At 42.9% G+C, this 20,285-nt stretch overlaps 12 protein-coding genes across 12 annotated transcripts; 3 read left to right on the forward strand and 9 right to left on the reverse strand.

Annotated features, from left to right (window-relative positions):
• Positions 1 to 307: 307 nt before the first annotated feature.
• PAS_chr1-1_0200 (Cytosolic aspartate aminotransferase; involved in nitrogen metabolism) lies at positions 308 to 1,588 on the forward strand (the record flags this gene model as incomplete). Its single annotated transcript, XM_002489803.1, has 1 exon — positions 308 to 1,588. The coding sequence occupies one exon, from the start codon at positions 308 to 310 to the stop codon at positions 1,586 to 1,588; it is 1,281 nt and encodes a 426-aa protein (XP_002489848.1).
• Positions 1,589 to 1,683: 95 nt separating this feature from the next.
• PAS_chr1-1_0201 (G protein beta subunit, forms a dimer with Ste18p to activate the mating signaling pathway) lies at positions 1,684 to 2,796 on the reverse strand (the record flags this gene model as incomplete). Its single annotated transcript, XM_002489804.1, has 1 exon — positions 1,684 to 2,796. The coding sequence occupies one exon, from the start codon at positions 2,794 to 2,796 to the stop codon at positions 1,684 to 1,686; it is 1,113 nt and encodes a 370-aa protein (XP_002489849.1).
• Positions 2,797 to 3,119: 323 nt separating this feature from the next.
• PAS_chr1-1_0483 (uncharacterized protein) lies at positions 3,120 to 7,736 on the reverse strand (the record flags this gene model as incomplete). The annotated part of the gene is made up of 1 exon (XM_002489805.1): positions 3,120 to 7,736. One exon carries the CDS (start codon positions 7,734 to 7,736, stop codon positions 3,120 to 3,122), a length of 4,617 nt encoding a protein of 1,538 aa, XP_002489850.1.
• Positions 7,737 to 8,086: 350 nt separating this feature from the next.
• PAS_chr1-1_0202 (Subunit of the RNA polymerase II mediator complex) lies at positions 8,087 to 9,451 on the reverse strand (the record flags this gene model as incomplete). Its single annotated transcript, XM_002489806.1, has 1 exon — positions 8,087 to 9,451. The coding sequence occupies one exon, from the start codon at positions 9,449 to 9,451 to the stop codon at positions 8,087 to 8,089; it is 1,365 nt and encodes a 454-aa protein (XP_002489851.1).
• Positions 9,452 to 9,810: 359 nt separating this feature from the next.
• Positions 9,811 to 11,592, reverse strand: PAS_chr1-1_0203 (General amino acid permease; the record flags this gene model as incomplete). The annotated part of the gene is made up of 1 exon (XM_002489807.1): positions 9,811 to 11,592. The coding sequence occupies one exon, from the start codon at positions 11,590 to 11,592 to the stop codon at positions 9,811 to 9,813; it is 1,782 nt and encodes a 593-aa protein (XP_002489852.1).
• A 112-nt stretch (positions 11,593 to 11,704) lies between these two features.
• On the reverse strand, positions 11,705 to 12,611 carry PAS_chr1-1_0204 (Hypothetical protein; the record flags this gene model as incomplete). The annotated part of the gene is made up of 2 exons (XM_002489808.1): positions 11,705 to 12,443; positions 12,538 to 12,611. 2 exons carry the CDS (start codon positions 12,609 to 12,611, stop codon positions 11,705 to 11,707), a joined length of 813 nt encoding a protein of 270 aa, XP_002489853.1.
• Positions 12,612 to 12,827: 216 nt separating this feature from the next.
• Positions 12,828 to 13,230, reverse strand: PAS_chr1-1_0205 (Hypothetical protein; the record flags this gene model as incomplete). The annotated part of the gene is made up of 2 exons (XM_002489809.1): positions 12,828 to 13,035; positions 13,088 to 13,230. The coding sequence occupies 2 exons, from the start codon at positions 13,228 to 13,230 to the stop codon at positions 12,828 to 12,830; spliced, it is 351 nt and encodes a 116-aa protein (XP_002489854.1).
• A 198-nt stretch (positions 13,231 to 13,428) lies between these two features.
• PAS_chr1-1_0206 (Subunit of the COMPASS (Set1C) complex, which methylates histone H3 on lys 4) lies at positions 13,429 to 14,422 on the forward strand (the record flags this gene model as incomplete). Its single annotated transcript, XM_002489810.1, is given in 2 exon segments — positions 13,429 to 13,432; positions 13,446 to 14,422. The coding sequence occupies 2 exon segments, from the start codon at positions 13,429 to 13,431 to the stop codon at positions 14,420 to 14,422; spliced, it is 981 nt and encodes a 326-aa protein (XP_002489855.1).
• Positions 14,423 to 14,433: 11 nt separating this feature from the next.
• PAS_chr1-1_0207 (Hexameric DNA polymerase alpha-associated DNA helicase A involved in lagging strand DNA synthesis) lies at positions 14,434 to 16,614 on the reverse strand (the record flags this gene model as incomplete). Its single annotated transcript, XM_002489811.1, has 1 exon — positions 14,434 to 16,614. One exon carries the CDS (start codon positions 16,612 to 16,614, stop codon positions 14,434 to 14,436), a length of 2,181 nt encoding a protein of 726 aa, XP_002489856.1.
• A 326-nt stretch (positions 16,615 to 16,940) lies between these two features.
• Positions 16,941 to 17,468, reverse strand: PAS_chr1-1_0484 (uncharacterized protein; the record flags this gene model as incomplete). Its single annotated transcript, XM_002489812.1, has 1 exon — positions 16,941 to 17,468. One exon carries the CDS (start codon positions 17,466 to 17,468, stop codon positions 16,941 to 16,943), a length of 528 nt encoding a protein of 175 aa, XP_002489857.1.
• Positions 17,469 to 17,815: 347 nt separating this feature from the next.
• PAS_chr1-1_0208 (Hypothetical protein) lies at positions 17,816 to 18,103 on the forward strand (the record flags this gene model as incomplete). Its single annotated transcript, XM_002489813.1, has 2 exons — positions 17,816 to 17,881; positions 17,999 to 18,103. The coding sequence occupies 2 exons, from the start codon at positions 17,816 to 17,818 to the stop codon at positions 18,101 to 18,103; spliced, it is 171 nt and encodes a 56-aa protein (XP_002489858.1).
• A 1,223-nt stretch (positions 18,104 to 19,326) lies between these two features.
• Positions 19,327 to 19,944, reverse strand: PAS_chr1-1_0209 (Hypothetical protein; the record flags this gene model as incomplete). Its single annotated transcript, XM_002489814.1, has 2 exons — positions 19,327 to 19,870; positions 19,916 to 19,944. The coding sequence occupies 2 exons, from the start codon at positions 19,942 to 19,944 to the stop codon at positions 19,327 to 19,329; spliced, it is 573 nt and encodes a 190-aa protein (XP_002489859.1).
• Between the last annotated feature and the right edge of the window lie 341 nt (positions 19,945 to 20,285).

Raw genomic sequence — 20,285 nt, forward strand, 5'->3', positions numbered from 1 at the left:
ACGAAAAGAGTCGGGGTTAAAGTTTATAAGCATCATCTGAAAAATCTCACCCGGGGTGCGATGTCACCCCCGGTTCCCCCTATATTTCATCACATGGAAACCCTGTAGGCTACCGGAATAATCCGCAGCATGCCTAAATACTTCCGAACCCACCCGATTATAGCCGCTTGGCCCTCCCAACCGCCGTAATAGGCGCCATATCCCCTCCCTAGCCAAGCGCGCATATAAATATCAGACTCAACGCCCAAGAGTTTTTCGTGAACCCCTTGTTCTTTTCTTCATCCAAATCAGACCATATCAAGTCATCATGCTTGCTTCAGGAAAGAGATTCTTCTCATCATCATCACTAAGACAGGTGTCTGCTTGGGCCAAGGTCGAAAAAGCTCCTGCAGACAAGATCTTGGGTCTAACTGTGCTCTACAACCAGGACACTAATCCCTCCAAGATCAACTTGGGTGTTGGAGCCTACAGAGATGAGAATGGTAAGCCATGGATTTTACCTTCGGTTCGTAAGGCTGAAGAGGTCTTGATCAAGACTGAGGTCAACAAGGAGTATGTCCCAATCACTGGTTCTCCCAAGTTCAACGAGCTGATCAAACAGACTTTGTATGGTAATGATCCAGCTGGTAAGCAATTATTGGAACAGAACAGAATTGTTTCTTCCCAATCCATTTCAGGAACTGGTGCCTTGAAGGTGTTATCTGAGTTCATCAAATATTTCCACGAGGGACCAAAGGACGTCCTGGTTCCAAACCCAACTTGGGCTAACCATATCGCCATTTTGGAGCGCTCCGGACTGACAACAAGCAAGTATAGATACTACGATTTCAACACCAACCAATTGGATAAGAAAGGTTTGTTGGAAGACTTGGAGAATGCTGCTGAGGGACAACCTGTTTTGTTGCACGCTTGTTGTCACAATCCAACTGGTGTCGACCCAACGTTGGAGGAGTTCGATGAGATCATCGATGTTTTGTCACGTAAGAAGTTGTTGCCTGTTGTCGACATGGCTTACCAGGGATTCCGATCTGGTAACCCAATTGATGATCTGTCTTTGTTGTTCCGTTTCAACAAAGCCGTTGTCGACGGTAGACTAGACAACTTTGTTCTTTCTCAATCTTTCGCTAAGAACATGGGTCTCTATGGTGAGCGTGTTGGCTCACTGTCATTGATCACCAGCGATGCTGATGAGTCTGTGCGCGTTAAGTCACAGCTGGAGAAGGTTATCCGCCCTATCTACTCATCTCCACCATCTCACGGTTCCAAGCTGGTTGAAATTGTTCTCTCCGATGAAGCTATTTACCAGCAATGGCTCAAGGATGTCAAGGTTATGAGTGACAGACTGGTTTCCATGAGAAAGTTGCTGTACGACACTTTGAAAAACAAATACAACAACCCCCTGGACTGGTCCCATTTGTTGCAACAGAAGGGTATGTTCTGTTACACTGGTCTGAACCCAGAGCAGGTTGCCAAGTTGATTGAGCGTTCTGTTTACTTGACCTCTGACGGACGTATCTCCATAGCTGGTATCTACGAACAAAACGTTGACTACCTTGCCAATGCCATCCACGAGGTTACGACCAACTAATGACATATACTGAATAGACATGCTTTCGCCATATTACTAATTTACTTAAGTATATCACTCTCCATTAAAAATTAAGGGGTAGAACACCTTTCTCTCTACGTGGCACCCCATATCTTGATAGTTGAGTCCCATGAGCTGGTGGCAACACCATTTCCCTGCCCATTGACCCTGACTTGGTTAACCTGGTTACTATGTCCACTCAACTCTCCTAATAGCTGGTTTGCCAGAAGATCCCATACCACACAACCTTTGTCAGCATACGTTGCAAACATAAGTCGGCCACTGCTACTGAAGGCTATGCTGGTCACACTCGAATCGTCAGCTGCCCCCTGATGATTCTGGTGGAGGGCAGGGGGTACAGTGGATGCCAAAAATGGGGGGTTGTATCGATTGATTTCCCCATCTGACCGCATGTCAAATAGTTTGATTGTGCCATCATCCGTGCCTGCAGCAAATAGGTGATCCGTGAGTTGTTCAACGACGGTGACTTCGTTGTGACCCACTACATATTGGTAAACCGGGCAGGCTGATCGGCAATCCCACACTTTGGCATAGCCATCAGAGGCACCACTGACGAAGCGACCGTTCTTTTGATCAACAGCTAAGCTTAAAACATCACCCAAATGGTCAACATATGTATTGACTTGTATTGCACGATTGACATCCCAAAGAATGCAGTTCATATCACCCGATGCAGTAATCAATTTGTCCGGTCCTAGAAATCCCATGTCGCTAATGTAGCATGTGTGGCCCTTAAGCACGGCCTTTGACGTACCTGACTCAAAGTTGTAGATAGTAGCTCTGTTGGATAGACCTCCGGATGCAAGTAATTGACCATCTGGACTGTAGGCGCAACTGAGCACCCATTGAACATCCAACGGGATTGCCTTGACTTTGTAGCCAGTCAAAGTGTCCCATATTATCATGAATCCGTCTTGCGAGGAGCTCAGTAGGTAGTACGAGTCAGCTGGACCCCATCGTATTTGAGAGATCTTGTTGAAGTGTCCCCTTAGAACATGGTACAGTCCAAAGTTATCAAATCTCACTGGAGGTCCATTAGGGACCTGTTGCCGATAAACTGTCGTCAAGTTGGAATCCTGGCATGATTTGAGCACTCGATCCAAATGGAAGTACAATTGTTTAGTTTCTCTTTTGGACTGGGTGATCTGAACTTGAAGTTTCTTTAGCTGCTCTTGCGGATCACTCATAAGGGAATGAATTTGGGGATGGAACTTTTGACACTGGCGTAAGCGATTGAGTACTCTGAAACGAGATAGGGGAACAAATTTTGTTCTGCGATCTGCCAAGTCCGACTAGGAGATTGTGATCATCCTATCGCGTTGGCCAAATTTGGTTAGCTTTTGGGGCAATGCTGTGTATTATTTCTTTATAACCCCCGCCTGGTGCATAACATTGCATAACGATAGAAGGTGAAAAAATCTGTCACATTTCTCGACTCACACACTGGACGATCGGCAGCCTCAGCCTCAATAATTTCGCCAAATCGCTGCTCAGTGTTATTTTCTCCGCTTCATTTAGGATTTTTCAGTTCTGTGGATGCATTGAACAGGTGCAGGTTGATACAGCTCTCCTCCATCTTCGTAGTAGTCTCGGGCAGCAACTCATAAGGGCGAATGTAGAACTTGCTCAAGGTTTTGGTCTTCGTGTTTTGAACGAATAGTTCTTGGCTGTCATTGCTCATACGCAAGCCGTCCTGGAAGGAAACATTCTCCAAAAGGTAATTAAGTTTATTGCTGTAATCCGGAGGTGAAACATTCAGTATCTCATGATTGGTGGAGCCTATGTGCTCACCAATCAAAATCTTGATAGAAACGATTATGTCATACAGTAAATTCTCGAGTTTAGAGCTGGATTTGATGAACTTCGAATTGAAAAGTTTCACCAAATTCTGCAAAAATGAGTCTTTATTGATGTTACCTGTAGACCTTTTGAGTATTAATCCGACCAGGTAACCCTTGTGAATCAGAATGATCCGGCACACCAAGAGAATGGATGACTCGATTGCTTTTTGTTCGGCGTGCTTATCAAGCTTTCTTTTGGGCCGGGCGCATTTCCCGATCATTTTCTCCAGTGACACAGTCAACGAAAAAACAAGATTGTCCGGAATTGGAATTCCGTTCTGGTACTTGGACGATAATGAAAATAAGTCTTCATATCTAGTACAGCTGTTGATGATAAGGTAAAGGATGTCCAGTGTGTTGTCTCCCGGATTATCTTCCCTGGAGTTTACCAACGGGAACATCTCGGATGTAAGAAAAAACAGCTCGCATGAATGCAGCAGCAGCAATTTCAAATCAGGTTCCAGGAATCTAAACAATTCTCCCACCAACTCCAAACTTTTGTGGTCAGAATGTTGGTACTTCGGCATTTTCATGAGGTCTTTCAGGAAACATAGCGTTAAATCAGCCATTAAACTGGACTTTTCTTCGTGGTTCATAGAGTTCTTTTTTCTTTTGTACTGAAAAGCCTTTTCATGTAAGGTCTTGGTCAATAGTTGGCAAACCCCCAAATTCAATGGGTCTAGCAATTGCAGTACTTTGGACATATCATTACAACTCACGATCACTTGATCGTTTTGCAGCAGAAGTTGATTGAGAATTCTTATGCTCATACCCTCCCCTTGCAAGGAAGAGGTTAGTCCGTTAAAAAACTTTATAGAAAGCTCCGTATGAACATTGATCATCTCCTTGCACGTCTCCATGACCTCGTCTTTGAATCTACTCAAGAAGCTGTTGAAAGGTGTCGTGGAGAGCATGCTATCGAAATTGCTTACTGTAGTTGGAGTGCTCATTAACTGCATTGGAGTAGGCAAATTATTTGTGGTTGAGGTGGGCAGTTGGTCCAGTTCGGTTGAAACGGGGGTAGAATTTGTTCTCCCGTTGTTTGTTTCCGGTGAGTCAATTTCTAGTAAGCATTGCCTCATCCTTGAACACCATGACTTGAAATCCGTTTGCTTCACCTTAGAACGAACCATCTTTAATTTCAAAAGTTCAAAATCTGAGAGCAATTGGATACACTCAATGTCTGAGAAGTACTTATCAAACATGAGTCCTTTCAAAAACTTCTGGCAGCTGACGTCAGTGAAAGTATCGTTAACGGTGCTGAATAAGTCCCAAAGTTGTTCCAAATCTAGAACTTCATTCAAAAAGAGTTTCAAAATATAAGTAGTTATCGATGTGTACTCCAAGGACAATGTGGCCAAAACGTTTTTCTTCGTATACGCTAGAACTGCTTTGACCAAATCATTCGGCCTTTCCAATTTCATTAGCTTCAGCGACTGGAAGAGGTCTCTTTCATACTGGTCGGGTGGTATATCTGTGTTAGTGAAAGATTTCTTCCTGACCATATCCCATAGTCGACCCGCTAATGTGTGTGTGTTGTGTACAAGGCCGTTGAAATTCAACAAATTCTCAACTTTGGAATTCATGTTATGGAGTAAGAATGAAGATGAACGTAAGTTAAGTTGATAGAGGTTGGATAAGTCCTTGATGTAACTCTTTTTGGATAGTTCAATCCTCTTAGAAAGCTCTGATATAACATTTTTATCATTGACCAGTGTTGGTTTGAATACTGTCCAGTTGATCAGATACTTACCCTCATCGACGACCTGAAACAAAGACTTGATCATATTCGTATAGGCATTAGTCTCTTCCTTGGCGGAAAAAACAGCCGCCTGTTGCTCGTGAAACTGGATAATCTCGGAGATAAATATCATTGTCATTTTATCTATTGAAAACGACTTCAACTCAAGAGCAAATGCCTGCAGGAGCTTCACGTAGAACTGAGGTAAACAATTTAATTTTTCGACCAATGCGTAGGTTATTAAACTTAGTTTCTTCTCTGTAACCTTTACTTGGTTCTTGTTTGCAGTTCGTTCGAAGAGAAGACGAAAAGTCTCACTCATAAACCATTCAGAGACTAATATAGCCGTTTTAGTATCCAGAGACTTTAAACAGTTCCAGACAGGATCAAGGTTAATCTCAAAATCACTGACAATCCATTCGATAAACGGGAGCAAACTTGATTTTGCTTCTTCGAAGAATAAGATGTCTTTGGCACTATCATACGGTTCCTCTTTGTTTGAGAGCTTTCTTAGAATATTGTCCAAATTATTATTCTTCAAAACAGGTAAGCTTTTCAGAACTAAGCTGTGGATTGTGCTATTTTTGAAGCAATCTGGAAGATAGATAACTCCGGAAGCGATAAGTTTTCTTATGTAAGATGAAACAGTCAACAATCCAGATTGGTAACATCTTGCACAAAGATATTCCAATGTCTCTAGTTTATATACAATTTCTGTCTCGTTATTCTGCTTCAAAACATTGTAAGAATCGTTAATCTGGAATATCCAGTCCAATAGCTCAAGCTCAATTTCCAGTTTCAACTTTTTGGCTCTAAGATTGGTTGTGTTTGAATAAATTTCTCGTAGCCTCTGTTCTAAAATAGAAACAACAAGATTCACCTGAACAACAGACGAGCTTTGGTTTCGGTAATTTGATATAGACCAATTTAGCAACAGTCTGAAATTGTAACTCCATAACTTTCTGGTATCCTTCTTGTTTCCTTTCTTGGTTGTGATTGGGGGTGAAACTTCTTTATTATTAGGAATGGGAGAATTCTTAATAGGCGAATCTATCTCTATTGTCTCAGAGGCCTCTGGTTCATTGGGTTCTATGTCTGGAGCAAAAGTTTTGATCTCTGTTTCTTCATCTTCGTCTATCTTTTCAAAAACCAACGACGTCAACGTGCCAATAGAATCAGAGGAGGAAAAAAACGTATCCAGTGATTTGAGGAGATCATCCCTGTTGCTCTGCAAAGGCTCATCTTGGTTCAAGTTCAAGGGTTTGTTTAAAGATTGCGGCAGATTGACAATTAGGGATTCATTCCTGTAGGTTACAAGCTTGAACTGCGTTCGAACCAGGTTGTTAGAAGTGTCCAAAATTTTCTTCAATGTGTGTTTCAAATCATGCCAATAGTTGGGAATGATGAAAGCATCAGGACTGTAATAGAAAAGATACTTGATCAAAAAATTAATGTTCTCCTTGAGCTCGATGATAAATGTTGACGGGGAGTTTCCCGACTGGAGTGTACTTTTGTCCACTAATTTGGCATGCAATTGTAAAAGGACCACACTTGCTTCCTTTGATATGTGATCTGATTTTAGGATTTTGAACCAGAACAGACGTAGAATTACCAAATGAATGGTAAGCAAGTTTAATCCCTGCGATACATGATCTGGCTCTTCTTTCGAACCAGAGGATAACTTAACCAAGCATTGGCGCAAAAAAGACACAATCCAACCCAAGAACTTGTCTTGTCTCAAAAGATCTTCCATGAAGAGATTTCCTACCAAAGTAAGGTTGTAGTTGGACCTTTCCCTCCAATCTTTTTGATTTGGAGTAAATATGCTAATCATGAACCGCTCTAAAAAGTTGGTAACCTGGTCGGTCCAATCAGAAAGCCAGGTATTGAAAATTGCGTTGGTGGAAAGAGCATTGGTGCTGGACTGCTGGACCTTCCTTCTCAACACTCTGACTTCGTTACCTGCCACGCATTTGACCAACCAGACAGCACGGGCAACAGGAACATTATACAGACAGCACTGCTCCAGCAGTATTCGGTTCTTGATACCATGGGGGATAGCTCTAGCTAATTGGGACAAAGGGATTCTGGTATTGGCCAAATTTTCCATCCATTTTTCTCTCTTGTGTTCGGTCAGAGTTACCCTTGGAGGAGGTCTGACTATCACTTTGGTGTGTATCTTACTCAACTGTCGTCTTTGGAAAATTGCTTGTATAATGTAATCACTTAAAAGCTTTATCTTTGGATTCGGAGCCTTGGCTGTCTGCTCTTCGGATGCATTGGGCTCGTTGGAGTTTTCATGGAGACTCACGGCCATCAGACTTCGAGCAGATAAGGACTCATTTTGGACCACAGGCGCTTCAAAAAAACCCTTTTGAAGATATCTAGTCATTATAATGTCATCTTGTGGAGAATGCTGCCAAATCTTGAAATCTGGGTAGATAAGCTCTGTTTTGGGACCTTCGTTCACAGAGTCATGCCCGTTGAGCGGGTAAACTCCAGGAGGAACTTGAATGGAGTGTTCACTAGCCCTGTTGGTCTCCATTTGATGGTAATGTGCTCTTCTAAGCGTTGGCAATAGGGTATTGTATGCCTGAGTGTAGATTGTGGTGGCTTTCTAGCTATAGATGCGTATTGTCAGTCGGTGATGAGCTGCGAGGCGAGAAATTAGTCTGGGGGACATTCTAGGCGGGCACGCTAGGAGGGGTAAAAGTTCCACGCACACTACCTTCCATCGAGCGAACACAGATAAGGGGTACAGGAAAGGATGACCAAGGGTTCGTTCCTCCCTCCCACCTAACCTTCTACACACCCCACGTTTGAAAATTCCAGAACTACAATGATTATGTCGTCATAAGTTTATTCATACCAATCAACCTAAAATATAATTCTTCATTATGGGAGAGGCTCCGAAGAGGAGGACAGCCGATTCAAATGCAGATAAACATCGGTTCCGTAGTTCTCCATGCTAATCAACTTAAGATCACCTCCAAAGTAACGGGCATAAAGCCTGCTGAGTGGAAGTCCAAATCCTAAGCCAGACATGGGAGCTCTGAAATCAGCCTTTGCATCGGTATCATGGTCTAGACTTGGCATCTCTTCCACTGTGGTGTAAAGATAAGTCCATATCAAGGAAATTGCAGAACGAGGGATTCCTCCTCCTTCGTCGGATATCTTGATTGTAATATCCTCATTTCCCTCTGCGACTATGATCTTTACAGGGGGAAATTCAATATCCTCAATATCCACGCCGGGATTCAATTGGATATGGTGTTCTACGGTGGCCCTCAACGAATTTTTCAAGGTTTCAAATAGCATGTGGATGAGATGGCCTGGAACGTACATGAAAGTGAGATCTTCAGGGCAGTACAATTGAACCTTAGGAGCCTCAAATAATCCATAATGCTCCTCGCACGTAAACCGGGCACTATCTATTGCGTCCCGTGCAACGTCTGCCACGTTCGTATTCAAACAGATTATCCCCACGTAGTTGTCGTTGCCAATATCCTGGTTCAGAGCGATGGTCTGTCCGATCAGTATCCTTATTCCAATCCGGGATAAATAAAATCGATCTAAAAATGACTGTATATTCGACTCGATACTCATTTGATTCTTTGCATGTTTCCATTCTTGAACTCCTCTGGCCACAGTAGGCACAGTCGCATCGTGTCTCTTCTTGATGGTTTTCAGGGTATCTGCGACCAGCTTGTTGTACTCATAGACCTCTTTTGGATACACGACATTGGAAGGGCAGCTTAGATAGTATTTCTTTTTGTTGGAGCTTTGGTTCTGTGAAGCACTAGTTGCTTTAGAGTGGTGGTGTCTGTTGCTGATGACCAAGCCGTCATCGTCAAACGACGTATCGGAATGTTGCACTTGGATGTTATTAGGAGGCATTTCATTCATTTCTGGCTGATAAAGGTGGTTGTGACCATCCTCATAAAGCAAGTTACGCAGTTCGTCACTGATGTCGGGGGCGGCCAGCGAGGTCAACTCATCGAAACTTCTTGCATACCAATCCCTGACCCTCTGTATCGATGGCATTTGGTTTAAATCATCTGGAAGTTCTTCTAGCTCTTTCACACGATGGGCAAGACGTATAGGTAGCTCTTCTACTACAAATTGGGACGCGTGGAACAAAGTACCAGCGGAGGGCTTGGGTCCAAATTGAACCATCTGCCTCAGCGAGACACCAGTAGGAGGGAACCTCGCATACCTATAGATCTTATCTCGCAATTGGTTGGTCAACTTCCAGGACATAGCTTAAAGTTGCCTTTTCTAAGAGGGGTGAGTAAGGAGGGTAGGAAGAAAGAATGGGTAGTACTGGTCGAGTTCGGGTTATCATATGTCACCGGTTTCTTTCTCGAGACCTTGGGGGATGAATGGAGGTTTGATGGTGTACTGGTGTATCTTGCAGCATGGGGTGTCGAAACCCCTGTGTATTTAGGATTCCAAAAAATTGTCGTGCAGGGGTCAAATCAAAGCTTGTCCCACCGTTGTGTCACCCCCGTTCAACTTCTAGAACGAGAGAGATTGAGAAGCGGTGGGTGGTGTGGTGTGCGGTGGGGTGAACGTTTATACTGTATTCTATTACTAAGCTTAACTCTATGGGTGTACAATTAACACCAGAACTTGTAAGTTCGGTAGTAAAACGGCTGGCTTCTGATAAACTCCTTTTCTTGACGGATTTCCTCCTTTAAGAGTTCAACGTCCATGTCGACGCGTCCGCTCTGGATATCCATGGTCTCCACGGGGACGAACGAGAAAGAGAAGTCTTTTCTCCACAATTTGTATCCAAAATAGCAGGCCCAGAAGACAACGAAACCCAAATAGCTCTCGAAGAATGACTCAACATTGGCTCTTTCTCCAATGGGAAATAGAGCAACCCAGAAGGTCACTACAAAGATCAGCACATTAACGCCCACTCCGTACCAGGAGCCTATGACTCCCGATTGAGAGACGAAAGTGAGGTCTTCCACGTTGTGACCTTGGGCCTTGAGGGCTGAACGGAATCGGATGTGTGAAAAGCAGATCAATAACCACGTGAAAATGGCACTCATACCGGAAATACTCAATAACCAAGTGAAGACTTCATCTTCTTTTTCAGAAGCGGCAATGAAGGCCAGAAGGCCAAACACTAGGGTCACGGCGGTGGCAGCCATTGGTCTTCCGGCCCGGTCAACAAAACTTAGTATCTTTGGTGCATGTCCAGAGGCACTAAGGCCCAATAACACTCTAGAAGTGGCATACACAGAGGTATTGGCAACTCCCAAGATGGAGATTAAAATAACTGCGTTTATTACCGATGGGAGTCCGGATATTCCTCCAGCTTCGATAGCCATAGCAAATGGAGAAACGCTGGCGTCTGAGGAAGCCCCGAGAAGTCTTGGATCGTTCGAAGGAACCAAAAATGTAATGATAGTCAGTGAAACCATGTAAAACAGCAGAATTCTCCAGAAAACTTGCTTTGTAGCACTGGGGAGGGTCTTTCTTGGGTTCAATGTCTCTGTTGCCGTCAATCCAATAAACTCAGTTCCAGCTAGGGAGAATGCTGAGGTTATAAACGTCGAACAGACACCTTTGAAGCCAGCTGCAAATGCTCCCGGGTCATAATAGTATTTTGCTCCGTTATTCAAGCCATTGGGGGCACCTCCAGCACACAACACTATACCCAAAATAATGAAACCAACAATGGCAATGATTTTCAATAATGAAAACGCACATTCCACTTCAGCGTAGCCTTTCACTCCAAATAGATTGACAACGACAATAAATACATAGAAAATGGCAACCCAGATATCGGGGTGAACTGAAGTATTCCAATATTTGATGGTCATTGATGAAGCTACCAACTCCAAGGGTAGCAACACCAACCATTGCAGCATGTAGTTCCACGATACGGCAAATCCAAGGGCCGGGTCCACGAAACGAGAGGTGTAAGTGTTGAACCCACCAAGAACTCTGGGAAACGTGGATGCTAGTTCGCCCAAAGCTTGAATTGTGCAGTATAACATGGTTCCGGTCAAAGTCCAAGCAATAAGCACAGCGGCCGGTCCACCAGTATGCAGTGCAGAACCTGTTCCTATAAACAAACCTGTTCCAATGGAGCCACCAATGGTAATTAACTGTAAATGGCGGGACTTTAGTTTCTGTTTCATTGGATTTCTGGCCGTCTTAATGGCAGTTCTCTGGGCATCCGTCAAGCCTGTATCCATATCACTATCGTTTTCATCAGACGGCATAGGTTTAAAGGAGTCTATAAATCTGGAAAAATATCCAGAGTCCTGCTTCACGTCTCCCTGTATCGAATGGTAGACATCATCTGCCTCCAGATCTTTTGTTTTTTCTTTCACCTCTTTCTGTTCCTTCATTGGTGAGATGAGATGAGATGAGATGAGCATAAGCTTTTTCCTTTTTTCTTTTTTTTTTTTTTTTTGAACTCAAGTTTTCTGATAGGATCACCCCACAAACCTCAATGCTAACATTATCTTTACTACTACTTATCATATAGAGCTAGTTGTTGCGTATAGACGAGTCCTGTTCTTCGTTTGCGACTGGTGATTTACCATCTGCGCTTGGTGGACCAGTTGAAGGTAGGGCCTCGTCTTTCCTCGAGGGCCTTACTGGGTAGCGATCCCTATAGTAGGCAGTGGAGGCCTTCCCTTCATGGTCTTGGGGGTGCTCATATTTTCTGTCTCTCTGATAATCCCTAGAATAGTCACGGGAAGAGTAGTAGTGGCGATCTTGAGGGTGGTATCCTCGATAATAATCGGGATCATAGTCTCTGGGGTCCCTTGAACTTGGTCTTGATCTTCTCTCATTATAGTAACCATCTCTGTAATCATACGGGGGTTCCGGTCCATAATAATGGTCATAGCTGTTCCTGTGGTATCCCTCGTCATAATCCGATGGTCTGTATCGTGGATGGGGGTCTCTACTATATTCATGATACCCACGATCAGAGTACCTGTCATGGTAGTAGTCTCGATATCCACCCCTATAACTGCGATAGCCGTCTCCACTTCCGTACCTTCTACGAGACGCTAACATGCGGTCTCGCTTTAGATTTGGTGCACTTTTTGCTTTCTCCACCTTCAACCCTTTCTCAGGGTCGACAGCCAGATCGCAGAGATGGGACTTCTTTGCAAGGGCAGCTTCAAAGTCTGCAGCCTCCTGAAACTGCACAAAGGCGTAAGGAGTACTTTCAAGATCTCTTGATGGTAGAATGTCTACTCGAGCAATCTTACCGTAGCTTCTTGGGGAGTCAGTATGCCAGCTTTCTAATAACTTGATTGAGTATTGAACTTTTCTGCCTTATAGGCTTCCAGATATTTCATTCTACTTACCCTTCAAAAAAATCTCTAAGCTCGTCTTTGGTGACCCCGTTACCGAATCCAGTGATATATAGGCAGTTCTCCATGGCCCTTGCCGAAGTGTAGCAGACACTTGCCAGTAGAAGTGTTTTTTTAATTTAGAGAAATCTCTAGATCGGATTCCTCCTGAATAACGCACGAGGAAAACCACCAAGTGATCACATCGGTGTTAGGGTGTATAACAACAGGCCTGATGCATAACAGCCAGCGGGAAGATAGTGAATTCCATTAGTTATCGTTTTCGTTTCATTCATTTGTTAAAGCTATTTGGAGGTATCATCTATGAATCCATTGACTTCTTGTTTGATTCTGTCTCTGAGGTCGTTTGTATCTCTTATGGGCCTCTGTTTGAACCATCTGGACCTTCTGGCAAACGACACCAGGAGGTTGTAGGAATATTCCCCGAAACCTAGGTATTTCTTTATGTAGGTTTGACCATCATTTGACGAAGACAGGTCAGAGGCTGTCAGGCTTGAAACAGTTGTTAGTGCTGGGAGTACAAATATAGATACTTGTAACTTACCTTAGTCCCGTATTCTTTCTTAGCGCTGCTAAGATAATAGAGATTAACACAAGATCCACCGTGTAGTGGAAAATCTTTCCAAGCTGTCTTTGGTTAGTAATCCTCTGAGTGCTTTCGATACCAATGGCACTTACGTTAAACATTGTTTGTTGAGAGGGGTAAGTTGAGAGAGGTGACAGAGGGAGGGACACACGATAGTGAAGCAGACACTGATATGAGATAATCGCGAAATCATCTCTCAGTTGGGCGGTGCGGTGCCCTTCCAGGTTGGGGCCAGCCAGGGAAAATCTCAACATGTTTTACTCTGTCTCCCTCTATAACATACATCAAGTATTGCAGTGATGAGTATTCCAATAAGCTCAAAAGTTCTGCAGACTTTCCAACCGTACAAAAAATTTTACGACGAAGGACAGTCCTCAAATAACGTCCCTAGACTTTGATGACTCGGGTCAATTTCTTCTCACGTCCTCCATCGACGAATCAATCCAATTGTATGACATTAATAAAGGAAAGCATCTCAAACCAATCTACTCAAAAAAATACGGGGCCCATTTAGCCCGGTTTAGTCACGACGAAAAGCACTGTGTGTATGCGTCCACTAAAGTTGAACACACAATCCGTTTCCTCTCCCTGCAGAACAACACATACATTAGATATTTCAAAGGCCACCAAGGTTTGGTAAACAGTCTGGAATTATCACCCTTAGAGTCAATTTTCATGAGTTCAAGTTTGGATAACACAGTCAAGCTATGGGATTTGCGTTCACCAAATGCCCAAGGGAACTTGAACGTGAAGGGACCCAACTTGATAGCTTTTGACCCTTCGGGCTTGGTCTTTGCCATAGTCAATGAAGAAACGAAAAAACTGGGTCTTTACAACATAAAGAATTACGAGCAAGCTCCATTTTCAACATTTGAACTCCCCCAAGATTATCTGCCGTTAAAATTGAGCAAAGTAGAGTTTACTAACGATGGGTCTAAAATTATTGTGACTTTTGGCAAAGGTCAACTAGTAGTTGTGGACGCATTCGAAGGTACTATACTCGGGAAATTATTGGATTCAGTGTCTCTGCCTGAACGTCCATATATTGATAGTGGATCTTCCACGTTAACCCCAGACGGAAAGTTTCTTCTGAATGGTAACGGAGATGGTACTGTGAAACTCTATGACCTCTCTAAGATTACCGATGAATCCGTAAATGCGCCCATTTCTCCGATTTCTTCTCTGAGTACAGACCATGGATTACCCCGAATCACCTTATTCAACCCAAGATTTTGGTGTTTTGCCTCAGCTGACACTTCCCTAACCCTTTGGACACCTTCTTTTGATAAATGAATAATGAACTCCTAATTCTCATATAGATCATTCACATCGATATACCTCAAATCAGCCTCCTCTTCACACCATTTGACCCACTTAGATAGAAACTTTGTAGTTTCATTCTCACCTAATGTCTCCATGTCTCCAATCACGCAAAGTTGCTTCTTAGCTCTGGTCATAGACACGTTCAGCCTTCTGAAATCCTTCAAGAAGCCAACTTCTTTTTCTCTATTTGAACGAACCAAAGTCAAGATGATAATTTCTTTCTCACGACCTTGAAATCCATCTACCGTTGATATTTCCAACTCTGTTAGTTGGTCATCGCCGTTTATCAGTAACTCTTTGAGGAAAGAAACCTGCGCATTGTACGGAGAAATTATCCCAATATCAGTTTGCAAAACTCCTGCTTTCAATAGAATTCTGACATGTTTGGCCACCAGCAGTGCCTCATTCTCATTATACTTCGATCCTTGATCTTCCTCGGTCTCCTGTTCAGGAAACTCGTCACCTTGAGTATCATACCATATCAATGGTTCTATGGTATCATCAGTTTCTTCGACTCTGTAAGGCAGATCAAGACAGGTTTTATTAGCTACTGACTTGTGAGCAATCAATTTAGCCCCATAGAGTTCATTGCTTGGGAATCTCATAATTTTTTCATTCATTCGATACTGTATGTTTAAAAATTTGACAAAGGATTGTCCGTGAATGGACACTAACCGGTCAAAAAGGGTGGTGCTAAGTATGTCCACCACCTTACTCTTCTGCTTCCCCTCTGGAAGAGTCTTTATAGTGGGTGATAATTGTTTATTGTCTCCTGCAATAATCAACTTATTGATACCTGTGTGGGCCATAAGTGGAATCCAACATTGAGGCTCCAAAGATTGCGACACTTCATCAATAATCAAAGTATCAAACAATCCCTCTTGAGAATTGAGTGCAGCGTCAAAAAGCTCTCTAGAGGACGCTCCATGCAAAGTTGAAACCACCACTTGACTACTTCTGATCAGCTCTGACGTGATTTTTCTTGCCCTTTCTCTGAGGTCTTTTCTAAGGTTCTTGACATCCAAATAGCAGTCTTTTCTTTCTCTGTAACTCTTCATCTTTTTAGACTTTTTCATCAGATCTTGAATCTCCTTAATGATATCTTTGAGAATCTCATTCGACTCTGAGCCTTGGATGAGTAGCTCTAAACTGTGGTTGAGAATGGAACTTAACAATCGTGCTGGGTGACCAACACGGATCAATTTAGACATTGAATCCGCCTTGTTTGGGTATAAATCGTCCAATCTTTCCAAGATTGTGTCAACAGATATGTTTGAAGGGCCGCAGATCAAGATTCGTTTGCTGGAGCTACCTCTAGCCTTTACCAATTGTCTGACCAACTCAACCAATGTACTAGTTTTTCCGGTTCCTGGAGGTCCGTGAATGATGGTTATGGGAGATTGTAGGGCAAAGTTGATGGCCTCACGCTGGGAATCGTTGAGTCCGTCATTTTCAAAGGTCAGATTTTCCATCTTAGAAACCAAATCTGAAGATGTGGGTGCTTTGAACTGTTCTTCGCCTAAAAGAAGACGAATCAACTCGGGAGCAGAGTCTGAATTTACTTCACTCAGCCTCGTCAGCCCTTGAGCCATTCTTTTGTAAGTTATAGTGTTTGACAATTTCACGAGCCAGCATTTCATGCTATTATTGTTCAGATGAGCCAGCTTTTCGTCAATCTTTATACTTGAAACAGACTGCGAGTTGGAATCTGAGCTCAAAGCAATATGTATCTCATTCTTTCTCATCTTGACCACAACGGCTTCCAGGTCAACTTGCTCCAGATCTTCGTGTGCTTCCTGATCAGACTTCTTAGACGAGTTTTTTAATTTCTTGGGGTTGTAGTCAGAAGCCTGGTAGCTGTCCAGTACTACCATATCACCGACTTTAAAATCTCCGAATTCCAAAGACTCATCTGGTTGGTCTTTTTGCTTTGATTTCCTTTTCGATCCCACGGTACTGGAATGCTTGGCTAATTCAATGATGGTTTTACCACCGTATCCAGGCCTCGTATTGGTGATCTCAAGTGATAGGATGGCGAGCCCTTTGGATTGAAGCTGTTTGGGACTCAATGATGAGAGAAGTTGAGCCGTTGTGTCCGAGTCTTCCTTCTGTTCGATCTGAAGGGAATCCTGAAAAGATTTGGATAACCTGGACGCCGACATTTGGGTAGCCTTGGAATATCGAAACAGGACTAGAAAAGAGTCTGGAGAAAAAATGACGGGATGAGATTGAGAAAACTAGACAGCTGACAAACATCAACTTTTGGCAGTAGCAAGGACAGATATGATGAATTACGGTGCTACTTAGATATCACAAGTGTCTTGGGAATTCCCCTCTACGATACTTCCTTCGTAATCTGGCATCTCCCTCCAAGAAGTCGATCTACCCAGAGAACCACCAATTGCACTCAGTATCCCCTGTTCTTTCACTCCGTCTACAGTTCAGTTCTACTCTAATCGTTATTGTGTAACCTAAAAAGTCATACACCTTACATAATAGTGAGGTCTCCAAACTTCTCCTTGTAGCCAGGAACTTCCCATCTGTGGTTGGTAACCATGGAGTTAACCTTCTCTTGAATATCTGGTCTAGCCTTTCTGACGTCATCAACAGTCAACTCGTCAAATAATCTGGCGCCCTCAATGTTTGCCAAAGTAGCAGAAAGTTGCTCCAACTCATCCAAGACAACGGTTTCGGTGTTCTTTGCATTTTCAAGAGCCTTTGCTTCGAAGGATTTGATCAAGTTCAATTGTTTGTCCAATGGGAATTGAGTTGGCTTGAAAGCTTTGAGATCAGACTCAACCTGGGAAACAATCTTCTGGTTTTTCAAGGTACTCTTGTAGAATTCAACGTCAACGGTGGTAGGTTGTTGCTTGAGTTCAAATAGGGCTCTCTGAGCCTCATCGTGTCTCTTCTTGAAGGAAGTAAGAGAAGCGGCGGTGGAACCAGTCAATCCCAGTTTAGAGATGATGGTGGCCCAGTCGAGTTTAGTGGCGGCTTGTTTGGCAACGGAAGACATCTTGAAAGGTCTGGGTTGTTGATAGGTGTTGAGAATGTCGAAGTAGGAGTTCTGGTTTTTCCCCTTGAACCTGTTGGCCAATCAGAGAGATTTTGGAGAAGAAAGTCGCGATTGTCAGGAGGGACGGTAGGTGGTAGGAGAGTTGGTAGGGGAGTTCCGGGGGAGGAGTCTGGGAGGGAGAATCGAGAATGGTGGGATTTGAGTGGTAGAGAGAACTACAGGGAATAACTATCTGATGAGGGCAAAGGAATGAAAGGTAACTTGGTTTATGAAGGGCAGTGATTTCCGAAGTAGTTTTACTGCTGTGTTGATAGACAGAACTGCTATCCTCTAAGGCACAGTTCTAGATGGTGTTCGGAACTAGTTGGAATGTAGTTAAAAAATGGGTATTCCAGTCCTTGAGTCCCGTTCAAGTGAGAAGTTCATTACTCATAGGCAACTTTTGCTTTGAACACCAAAGAAGCAAAATCTAGCTACTCCGCAACTTATTGAAGCAAAAAGAGAACAGCTTCGTCTACTAATAAAAAGAGATTGCAGCACCTGAGTTTCGCGTATGGTCTCCCACTACACTACTCGGTCAGGCTCTTAGCAGCTTAACTACGGTTGATCGGACGGGAAACGGTGCTTTCTGCTAGATATGGCCGCAACCGAAAGAAAAGATCTGCAGTGGGTCATATGGTATGAATTATTTTGTTCAAGGACTTGACAATTAACCATGACTTTTGACTCTATAGGAAAGTAGTCTTTTAAGAACCGTAAAAGCTTAGTTCTTGACATTTCAGCATTGGTATGTCATTGCTTTAATGATAAGTTTTCAAGAGAGTAGAATCATCACATAAGTGAACATCTATGTAATCTTTGTCATTTCAAAATTAATAAGTTAAAGAGTACCATCTACTCGAAACTAAATTATGGAATACTGCAATTTTACTAGTATCTATAACAGGTTTTCCATACGCCCATGGCATCTAAACAGGACGATCATCTAAAGCTTGAGAAAGTATAGATTATTAGGGCTCTAACCCCTTCAGGAGGCAGTAAGAGGCAATTTCAATGCTATGATTGAACAATCACTACTAGCCTTAAGAAATAATAGCTCAAGGTTGACTACTTGACCCCGTAATAATCGACGTCGGAATTTCAAAGTTCAACTTCCGCACCGGACGTATGATAATTTTTTTTGCTATGGGGGACAAGCGCAGGAGACGCATAAAACTATGGTGCGGCGACTTGGAAGTGAAGACTGCATAGTATATAATTCGGACGACGAATTCCTTGCGACGCTATACACATAGCTAACGTCTCAGACTCCTTTTATAGGCATATAATGACCCATATTTTCGTTTGTGACTACAAATCAACGAGGTTTATTGGCCTCAATAACTTTCGAACAAGAGCAAAGCCATTCAAGAGTAACATATATATTGCAAGAATCCTAGGAGCTGGTATCTGGTAATTTAACATGCTCTGTCATCAGCTTTCAGTAAAGGATTCTGTCAAGCTTATCCTGTAGCATTTCCAAAGATTTGTGCTAACTATAACGAAACATAACCATATTATCATAATATCTGCCTTTCGTTTACTGTTCGGGGAAAAGAATCAATGACGATTCTATGAACACAACTGAGTTAATTATAAACAAAGATATGTCATTCCTACAGGCTGCTTACTCTCAATCAACACATAAAGGTAGTTGTGAATTACATTTGAACCTTCAAGGATGCAAGTTCAACTAGCTCTCCTTCATCGGGTCTAAATCAAAACCAGCAAGGAAGATTGAATCAGTGACTCCCGCATTCGTTGAACTACAGACTAATATAATGCGAGTAATTGTGCGCTGCAAAATTAACTATTCTGGTTATACGTTTCCTGAAAACACATTCAGTGACTCTTGCGCCAATAAAAAGGGATCGTCAATGGTGTGCTTTTTTTTGTTCACCCCAAATGCCTCTAAAATCAAATCAATATCTGTTGGTCTATAAGTAAACTGAGTCATAGACAGATCCTTAGGGGCTATCTTGCTGATCTTACGTGTCTTGGTAAGAATTTCACCAAGCTTCACTTGAACCTCTTCTTTCTCTATGTCAGTCTCATGAAGATAACACTCATGGTAGTCCTTGAGAGCATGATTGACAATAGCATCTCTAGTGCCACGAGATCTGTTTTCAGGAATCATAACTAAAGGTCTTCCTTTGGGAAGAACAACGTAGTCTCTGATTGCCAGGTAGTCTATGAGCTCTTCAGTGACCAAGCTCTCCAAAAGAGCAGCAGTGATTTTTGGTTTGATAATAGGAACTTCGATCTTAGTTGCTGCAAATTGGACCAGTTCTTTCCTGGTGAGTCCAACTGGTGCCTCGAGTCCACGAACTTGCAGGAACAGGTCGATCTTCAGTGGGGACCAACTGAAGGTTAGTAATGAACTTCAAAATAGGGGAATGGATACTCACTAGCTTAAAACTTGTTCGTATTCAGACATATTGTTGGAAGACCCGAGTTTGTGGGTTCTTCGGGCCTTTTATTGATGTGGGGTTTTGAATGATGTCAATGTGCGGAAGTGGGTCAAAGAAATTCCACCCTCGGTATATTTTTCAATGTATGTGCGGCTCGAAATGAACCTTTGAAAATCGGATTTACATAGATCAGATAAATCCAATCGGTAGTAAAGAATCTGGGGTTACGTGCAGGCGCTTAAACGGAACAGTGTTTGTCAAGTTGGTGATCATCAATTTCATGATTACCTTTTTACTTGAAGGGACAGAAATTGGGCAAAATCTGGCCTGATTTACTCAAACCTGTTATCAGACCATAAACTGGGTG

The sequence above is a fragment of the Komagataella phaffii genome, chromosome 1, assembly GCF_000027005.1.
Source record: "Komagataella phaffii GS115 chromosome 1, complete sequence".
Taxonomy (NCBI): Eukaryota; Fungi; Ascomycota; class Pichiomycetes; order Pichiales; family Pichiaceae; genus Komagataella; species Komagataella phaffii.